Here is a 9430-nt window from a genome sequence, read left to right as displayed (position 1 = left end):
GGGATAGAGCTTGGTGCATCTGAGAAACAGCAGAGCGACCGGGGCAAAGTCTAGATGAGGATGGGAGGGAAGAAGGAGCCAGACGGAGCATGAAGCCTCGGTAAAGGTTTGGATTATTCTCAGCCAGTAACGGTCACCTTTCTGAGCCTCGGTTTTCTTATCTGTAAAATGGGGTTCCTAATAATAACAACTGCTTAGGGTTCTTGTGAGGTTTAAGGAGAAGAAAATAAATTGTACAATGGGCTTAGCAGAGGGCTTGGCATGTAGAAGTTATTTGGTACACGTGACTGACTGTCACCGGTGTTACGAGGCAGGAAGGGAAGTGTGTGGCTCAGAACCTTCCTCACCAATCAGGTGAGGCATCTGACACTACCCTGCCTCACTCCCTCAGGTTACCCCGGTTTCCAGGCCACGACCTACGCCAGCCGGAGTTATACAGGCCTCGCCCCTGGCTACACCTACCAGTTCCCCGGTGAGTCCAGCTCAGTGTGTCTGCACTGCCAGCATGTCCCCGGTTCCTGGGCAGTCTGACTCCCCAGGGCGGTGTCTGGGGGTGCATGGCTGGGGGGAGTCTGCCTGCTGGAGGCTTGGAAGAAAGGGCATGTCTGAGGAAGGAGCGCCTCTCCCCACCCATCCCCTCCTGACTCCCGCCCTCCCCAGAAGCTGGGGACGAGGGTTCCAGCATGGTCCTGCATGGCACCCGTTCTCTTTCAGGCCATCTCTGCCTGCCTCCTCCTGTCTTTCTCTCCTCCCCACCCCACTCCAGGGTTGCCACTTCCACCAAAGAGGGCATCAGGCTCGGGGGGCGGGGGGGGGTGGCTGCTCCCCAAGGGCCAACACTGGTTGTGTCTTTTCAGACACGTGTATAATGATCACATGCTACACACTGAGCCTTTCAAGGCTGACAAGACCCCGAATGGTGAAAAACCATTTAAAAGCATGATGATCACCACCCTCATTTGTAATTCAAAATAAAAATAACACAAAAAATAAACACTAGGCCTTCAAATAAGTGGCAGGGAGCCCAACGAAGTTCGGAACTCTCCCATGATGACTATTCAATGTTGTTTCTTTTGAAATATAAAGTATCAAATTTTTGCAAGGCTTTTTTTTTTTTTTGGGGGGGTCTTATGTTTTAGAAGGTTCTTTTGCATCATTTGTCTCTTGGGCTGCTCAGCTTGGACTCCCATGTACAGATTATGTTGTCTGATCCTGACAACGATCTCCTGGGGGAGGACTGATGATCCCCATTTTTTAGGTGAGGAGACGGGCTCAGAGAGAAGTGACTTGCTAAGATGACTCAACTAGAAAGTCCTGGAGCTGGGAACCGAACCAAGCCTGACCTGCCCTAAGGTCATTGCTTTTCACCAATGCTGCCTCCCTAGCTCCTCCTCCCCCCCCCGCCCCCCACAAAGAAAAATAGGAGAAGAAGTGGATTCTGGGAGATGTTTTGGTGCAATCTCAAGCCTTTTAAGAAACACTGGGAACAGTAGCTCCAGCATGGCCCTGTGCCCAGGGTATAGGTGGCAACTCTGCCCACTCTTTCTCTATGTCTGCCTATCTCTCTGTGTCTTGTGTCTCTTCCCCCACCCTTGCCTGCTGGGGACCATGCTCTCCCCATCCTCAGCTCTTGGGTCCTGTGCATGGCCTGTCCCCCTGCCCAGTCTCCCCGTGGGTGCATCTATCCTCCCTGGGCCATGCCCGAGGGCCTCCCTGGATCTTCCTAAGCTGTTTTACGTTTCATTTTAGAATTCCGTGTAGAGCGGACCCCTCTCCCGAGCGCCCCAGTTCTCCCCGAGCTTACAGGTCAGTCGCTCGGATTTCGTACACCTCGCAGGCCATATGGGGAGAAAAAGAAGGACTCAGGGACCTTCCCCTGGGAAAGCTAGTGGGACCTTTTTCTCCCACCCACCAGCCCTCCGGATGTGGGAATACAGTGACTCTGCCTGGGCACTGGCCAGTCTGTGTAGCTATATGGCCCTTAAGGGTGGGACGTAGGGCCAAGCCTAGCAAATGAAGGCAAGGTCACTCATTCTTCCATTTGGCAAATATTTATCTAGTGCCTCCTGTATGCCAGGCACTACGTAGGTCCTGAGACCCAGCAGTGAAGAAGCCAGGGTCTCAGGTGGGCCAGGTGGGGACATCGGCATGCTGGCATGGGTGTGCCCGTGATCGGTACCAGCCAGCCCTTGCTGGGAGGGGATGCAGACCCAGTACTTACAGATCTCATTTTCTAAGAGAAGCCAGAAACCTGGCTTTTGCTTTTGAATTAATTTTTCAACTATTTTCAAATGTCGGCAACAAATTCCAAATTTTCACACCACCTTGGGTCAAGTGAGACCTATCAGAGGGGAAATCCAGCCCTCTCTGGCTGCCCGTTTGGAACTCCTGGGCACGTGGGATGAAGGTGCTTGGCCACTGGAGCCATTTCTCCAACTGGAGCTTTCATCTGGACCAATCAACTCAGCTGTGGAGCTGAGGGCGAGGCCAAGTCCGCGAGGAGGGGAAGGGCGTGCGCAGATGACGTTGGCTGCAAGGGGTTTCTCTGTTCAACCCGCTTCTCCCCGACCCTACCCCAGACTCTCCCCCCCAACCTGGCCGTGTGTGGAGGACGTGAGCATGGATGCTGCTTTAGATGAGACCTCCCTTCCAGTGGGTGCTCAGGAGTCCCCCAGAATGGAGCAGGGGGAAGAGAAACATGGGGTGGAGAAGGGAGAGGGAGTAGAAAGTCCTGAAAATGGGAGTGATAGGGCTCTCCTCTGAGCAGAGTGGGGGTTTGACCAGCAATGAGAAAGGCAGGTGGGGTTTTTTTCCTACTCATTGAAAAACTGTGTTGAGGACCTACTGCGCGGGACACATTACCAGGCCTGGGGGCAGAGCAGGGACAAGATGTCACAGAACTTGCAGTCTAGAGAGGGAAAGAAATACACACACAAATGAGTAACCCTTTACAGTCGTGACAAGCACTTGCTCCGGTTGGCCATGCCGACTTGGCTTTGTGGAAATGCCTAAATGGACCAAAAAACAGACCTCGGAGCCCAGCCCCTGCCCTTAAAGCAGCTGTCTCCAGCCTTTTTGGCACCAGGGACCAGTGCCCCTGCGAGAATCTAATGCTCGGTGATCTGAGGGGGACCTGAGGTGGTGATGCTGGCGCTGAGGAGCGTCTGCAAATACAGATGGAGCTTTGCTTGCTCACCTCCTGCTGTGCGGCCTGGTTCCTAACGGGCCATGGACTGATGCTGGGTCTGTGGCCCAGAGATTGGGGATCCTTGCCTTAAAGAACTAAGGGAAGAAATGGCCCCTTGGCGGGGGCAGAGGTCTCTCCTAGATGTGTGAGGTCTTGAACTTTTGCCTTCGGGAGATGTAGGTGTTTCCTTCATGCATTCAGTAGATGTGCTAGATGCCATTCCAAGCAGTGGGGACACAGCAGTGAATGAGACCACAAGGTCCCCACCCTCCTGGAGCTGATATTCTAGTGGAGGGAGACAACAATAAACAAGTAAATAAGCTACTTACAGAAGGTGAGAAGTTCCAGGAGGAAAATAAAACAGATGTGGTGAGGCATTAGGGTTGGGGACAGGGAGCTGCCTTAGTGAGGGTGGTCAAGGAAGGCTTCTCGGAGGAGGTGATGTCTGAGTGAGGAGGAGCCAACTACATGAAGCTCTTAGGCAAGGCTCCTCTACTGCGTGGGAACCGCACTATCTTAAAGTTTAATCCCCTGCCCAGAGGCCATGCCAAGGATTTTCAGGGGCCTTTTCCGGAGTCCCTAGTCCCAAGTGCAGTTCCAGTCCAGGGTCAAGGTGACCAAAACAGCCCCAAGGGGCGCATCTTGGGATGGGAGGTCGATGCTCCTGAGAGCAAATGCCACCTCTGCAGACCCTGGCTTCGGGCAGGGTCGTAGCCTCGCAGGGGCCACAGTGGCAGAGCCAAGCAGCGAGGGGGCTCCAGGCTCAAGCCAACTGGTTATTTCAGCAGAGGTCCCTTCTGCTTATTCAGTTGATACTTATTAAACACCTACTGTGTACAAAGCAGGATGCCAGGTGCTGTGGAGGTGGGGGGAGGTAGACGGCAGACAGGGGGATCGCAAGATCCCTGCGTCTGAAGAGGGGCTCAAAGATAAGGGGCTGAGGGGACTCAGGGGAGGGGTTGGTCATTTCTAGCTGGCTGGCGGTCCAGGGGGCTCGTGAGGCAAGGCGCTGGATGCACACAGTTTACTGGGGACACGTGCTCAGGGGAAGGGGGCGAGGGAAGCAGGGCAGGCAGCAGGAGGAACAAAGCAGAGCCGCGGCCTTACCTGGAGGAGGGGTGGCTGTGGGCAACGCCGAGAGCTGCTCAGGGTGGGGAGCCCCGTCACACCCCCCATGTGTTTCGGGCTGTCCGTGTCCCTTGCTCGAGTCCAGGGGGAAAACCAAGGGCTGAGCCAATCGCTGAGAAGCCATCCTTTCCTACCTGTCTCCATCCATGCTGCGAGTCAGGGCATAGATGGCAGCCTCTGCGGTGGGGCAAGGCTGGAGAGGCTCTACCCAGAGGCGGCCTCCTCCTCCCACCTCGCTGCCCCCTCGCTTGCCACACTGAAGCGCCTGTGACCTTTCCTTTCAGCCATTCCTCTCACCGCTTATGGACCGATGGCGGCGGCGGCGGCGGCGGCGGCTGTAGTTCGAGGGACAGGTGAGGCCTGCTGGGGTTCAGGAACCAAGGGAAGGGGGTACAGAGGGCAGAGAAGTCTAGAGGGGAGGTAGCCACTGCCACCCCTTTCCAGAGGGACTTATGGATTCATTCCCTCAGCAAGTGTTAACTGAGCACCTGGCGAGCCCACCAGGAAGGAGACCGACATGGTCTCTGCCCTCCAGGGATGACAGGCGGGTGGGGGCATCACGTATTAAAAAAGCAATCATTTCGAAGGATGGTCCTGCTCCCCTGGGGAAGTCAGGTACCAGAGTTGCTTCCAGGCCTCTCTGGAAAGGCTTCCCGGAGGAAGGGCCTTTTCGCTTCCGATTGGAAGGCAAAAAGGAGGAAAAGAGTTCCCAGCAGAGAGAATAGCGTGTGCAAAGGCTTCTTGGCGGCCAGTGAGCACGGGCGCCGTGCAGGAATGGGAGCAGGGAGGAGGAGGTAGAAGGAACCGGGTCCTCGGGAGACGCTGATCATTTTAAGCAGTGGAGTGATGTGGATTTCAGAAAATGCACATAGTTGCAGTGTGGGGAAAAGGTGTGAAGGGGCTCAAGTTGGGGGAGGCCTGCAGACTGGTGAGGAGGCCACTGAGTGGTCCGACAGGAGATGATGGGGCCTTGACTAGGGCTAGTGGGGATGGCTGGACTTGGAGGGACCTCCAGGAGGTGGACCACAGGCCCCGCTGAGGTGTAGGGGTGAGGCAGAGGGAGGGGTCAAGGTCAGGGTGGGTGGAAGAGGTTTGAAGGCGCAGGGGCTATCACCGTCTTCTTTCTGGGTTGCCAGGCTCTCACCCCTGGACGATGGCTCCCCCTCCAGGTTCGACTCCCAGCCGCACAGGGGGCTTCCTGGGGACCACCAGCCCCGGCCCCATGGCTGAGCTCTACGGGGCAGCCAACCAGGACTCAGCGGTCAGCAGTTACATCAGCGCTGCCAGCCCTGCCCCTAGCACCGGCTTCGGCCACAGTCTCGGGGTGAGTGGCTGGTCCTGGAGGCCCCGAAGTTGGAGGAGGGAAAGGCCTTGTCTGCCTGCAGGGCAGAGGGAGGCAAGGGATTGTGGATGGAGAAACAGTGTTGCCAAGCGGGGAGACACAGGGGTCCTCATTCATTCAGTGAGCATTTAAAGATCACCTTCTGTATGCCGGGTATTAGGTGGGCTCTGGGGGATATTGTGCAAATGAGACTCACCATCTCTGCCCACACAGAGGCTAGATTCTAGCTCGGGGGAGCCCAGATTTTAACCAGGGTACTGGTTATATGCAGATCCCCATAGAATCTTTTAGTGGGTGCAGTGGGAGCGATGTGGGCAGGGGCCAGAGAAGGGCTCGCCTCAGGTTTTCTGTGGGAAAGAAGGCGCCCCCCCCAGGCTTTCTTTGCTCCGCCCAGGAATCTCGGAGTCAAATTCTTCTCTTTCCAGGGCCCCTTGATTGCCACAGCTTTCACCAATGGGTATCACTGAAGCGAGAGACAGGTGGCAGGAGGTGAGGAAATGGGCAGGGGTCTTGGGGTGGGGATGATACTGGGGAGGCTGGTACTGGGCAGCCCAGTCTGGGACACGGACCCAGTTCCTGCCCTCGTGGAACCCACAGCCCCGTGGGGGGGGGACACACCTTCATACCAGCAATGGTCCATGTATATGAAAAGCTGCTCGACCTGCTACATAAAAATATAGGTATATAAATGAAAACAATTTACTGGGCAGCACATAAGGCAGCACATTCTACGTGTTGGGCGCAGTTTTTTTTTTTTAAAGATTGCCAGTGCCCAGCGCTGATGAGGGTATAGGAGAAGCTGTGCAGTTGGCTCAGGATTTCCAAAGGGCAACCTGACAGTGTGTATCCAGATTTTAAATATTCGTGCCCTGGACACAATGATTCCACGTCGGGCACTTATTTTTAAAACTGCAAGTAACTGAATCGCCCAACCAAAGGAGCATGGTTAAATCAATGAGAGTGTTTGCACAGAACGGACTATTTACACAGCTATTAAAACAGAATACTGTTGACACGTAAACATACACACAGAGAGAACCCTGTCCACACCGTCATCGTGCAGTGTACAGCGAGATGGTGGGGTGCCGTGTGAACCAGTGGCCTTGCATTTTTTTATTCATTCATTCAGACAGCTATTTGTTGAGCACTATTCCAAGAAAGAGGGATGTTTAAGAGAGACAAGGCTCCTCTCTCATTCTACAGGCAAAAACCAAGTGAACAAGTGACATAATTCCAAAATATATGTGAGGGCGCTGCTTTAGGGGTTCAGAGAAGGCATCTCTGAGAAGGTGATATTTGAATAAATCCAGCCATTTAAAATCGAGAGTAAGAGCTTTCCAAACTGGGAACCAAAAGTACTAAGTGTGAATGAAGCTCATCTAGGATGGGACGGGTTCTCGGGGGCGGGGGGTGGGGCGGGCAAAGAGTGTGTGGGGGGCGCAGAGGGTTAGGAGGACAGGACACCCCCCACCCCGTAACATCCTGTGTTGCAGCGCCCAGCCTGCAGCTGACTGAGGACCACGAGTGAGCCAGCGAGGGGGCGGGGACACCTCAGCCGCAGCCGCCCCCTCCCCCACAGTGACTCGGACCGCTACTGCCTGCACCCCCGCTCCCGGGTGGCCCAGGCCCCTGCCCTGCTGTCTCTAGACGTTGTCTGGCTCCCCTACTAACCTCCCCCTCTTCCACCCCGGCCTCCTCCCCCGCCTGCCCCTGTCCTACCCGCTTTTATTTATTTTGGATTAGCCGTTTACCCCACCACGGTCCCCTGGTTCTTCCCTCTCTGCGCCCCTCCCTGTCTGCCGTGCCCCCATTAGGACCCCCTACCCTTCCCCCAGGAAGGCTTTTGTATTTGTGCATAGCTAGAGAGAGGGCGCAGGGGGCCTGCCGAGGTCGCAGCCCCCACCCGGGTTTTTTTATTCTGGTTTTCCCTCCTTTTCTCTTTTCCTTTTTTTTTTTTTTTTTTTTTTTTAAGGAACTGTTTTTTAAACTATTTCTAGGTTTGTGAATGTGAAGCCCCAGGCCGCAGGGGCAAGGGGCCAGGTGTCCCCCCCACCAGCTAAGAACAAAATGTCTATGTGGGTGTGGGCTCCTGGCCACCTCCGTCCAGCCCTGGAGAGGACAGGGCTGCGTAGGCCAGGCCGAGCCCCTGGAACCATCCCGTCCTGTATTATATGTAAATACTGTGAGGTGAAGCCCCCACCCCCTCTAAGACCCCTTGGGGGTGAGGGCATTGCCTGGCCCCACCCCGCAAAGGTCTCCTCCCTCCTGTGTTTCTGTCCCCTCCTCAGACACCGTTACTGTAAGCTTGCAGGCCTCAACTGTGGCCAAGGCAGGCCCGCTCTCTCAGGCCTTGGGGGTCAAGGCCTTGGGCCTGCTCACCCCGAGAAATCCCAGTGTTGGGGCAAGGGGCGAGAGAAGAGAAAGGCTCACCCCGAGCCACTGCTGGAAAGGAATTAACTCTCCAAAGGTCTCCCCCTGCCCCCTACCTCGGTTGGGCTTTCATGGTTTCTGCTCTGAACCCCCCATGAGTGGGCATCAGGGGGCACTTTGGGAAGGGGTGGACCCCAGGGGAAAGCAAAGGGCTTCTCAGGGAACCCCCACATTCTCTCACTGAAGTTTCCCACCAGGATGGTCCCATGGCCAGACCCCCTTGGCAGTCCCTCACCCCTGAGCCCCCTTCCAAGGGAAAAGAGGCTCAGGGTTTGACTTCATGAACTGTGAGTGACATGGCTGGGCGTGGCAGGGCCGAGGCCCCCCGTTGTTGTCGTCGTTGTCATCGTCCCCTCTCTTTATGTCCCCCTCCCCCAGGTCTGAGGCTGGGGACCTGAGCTCCCTTCCCCATCACAGTCCCCACCCTCAAAACCCACTTTGGAGAGTTAATTGTTTGTGTGAGGTGCTTAACCTATCAGCCCTGAGAACACAAAGCAATAATCTTTGTTACTGAGATGCGCGGCTGTTCGTGGTTTTTTTTTTTTTTTTTTTTTTGTTTCCTAATAAAAGAGAAGCTGCATTTTATTGGTTTTTATTTTTAATTTTCTACACGTTTGAGCTGAGTCATGAAAGACTTAGCTCCCCTCTCCTCCCCTTCCTGTGACACCCCCACCCCCCCACCCCACTGGGCCCACCCATGGGCTCGGAGCCCTGGAATTCCGTTTTCTGATTTGTTTGGGGAATTTTTTTAAAAAGATGTTACATGGTGTTCCGAAGCCAGCAAGTTACCACCCTCCGGTGTCTCTTCTCTCCACATCTGTAACTTCTTTTTCCAGGTTTTATTTTCAGTTTGACATTCCTAATAAATTATTTGAAAACGGTGCTGGGCTTGTATCTGGCCTCTGTGTGCATTCAGATCTAGGCACCCCAGTGACACCCCGTCTTCCCTTACCTTCTCCTATTTCCCTCCTAGAACAATATTTAATTCACACACGAATACATGTCGCTTATAGGGGTATGATTTGGAAAAACTAACAGTAAAAGGACATTTTGAGACAAAGGCCTCTGAAAATGGTCTGGGTATTAGCTAATACCAAGAAATCATTGTTATTTTCGTTAAGTGCGATCATGGCATCGTAGTTGTTTCTTAAAAATTCCTACCGAAAGCTTTTCCTCTCAGATCAGGAACAAGGCAAGGACACCAACTGTGGTCACTTCTATTCGACATAGTATTGGAAGTCCTACCCAGAGCAATAAGGCAAGAAGAAAAAAAGCCATCCAAATTGGAAAAGAAGTAAAATTGTTTCTTGTTCACAGATGACATGATCTTGTAGGTAGAAAAC

General features: G+C 54.2%; 1 protein-coding gene across 1 annotated transcript in view; it reads left to right on the top strand.

The window, feature by feature from the left end:
* Positions 1–8963, top strand: part of MSI1 (musashi RNA binding protein 1) — a 21311-nt gene extending 12348 nt beyond the window's left edge. Inside the window, exons 8-13 of the mRNA XM_015586771.2 lie at positions 392–472; positions 1750–1806; positions 4600–4668; positions 5485–5639; positions 6083–6146; positions 7151–8963. Coding sequence (XP_015442257.1) covers positions 392–472; positions 1750–1806; positions 4600–4668; positions 5485–5639; positions 6083–6124 — 404 coding nt within the window. The 3' untranslated portion in view covers positions 6125–6146; positions 7151–8963. The remainder of the gene's footprint in view (positions 1–391; positions 473–1749; positions 1807–4599; positions 4669–5484; positions 5640–6082; positions 6147–7150) is intronic.
* The last annotated feature ends 467 nt before the right edge of the window (positions 8964–9430 follow it).

Source organism: Pteropus alecto, unplaced genomic scaffold, assembly GCF_000325575.1.
Source record: "Pteropus alecto unplaced genomic scaffold, ASM32557v1 scaffold113, whole genome shotgun sequence".
Classification (NCBI taxonomy): Eukaryota; Metazoa; Chordata; class Mammalia; order Chiroptera; family Pteropodidae; genus Pteropus; species Pteropus alecto.
This window is presented reverse-complemented; position numbering and strand designations above follow the sequence as displayed.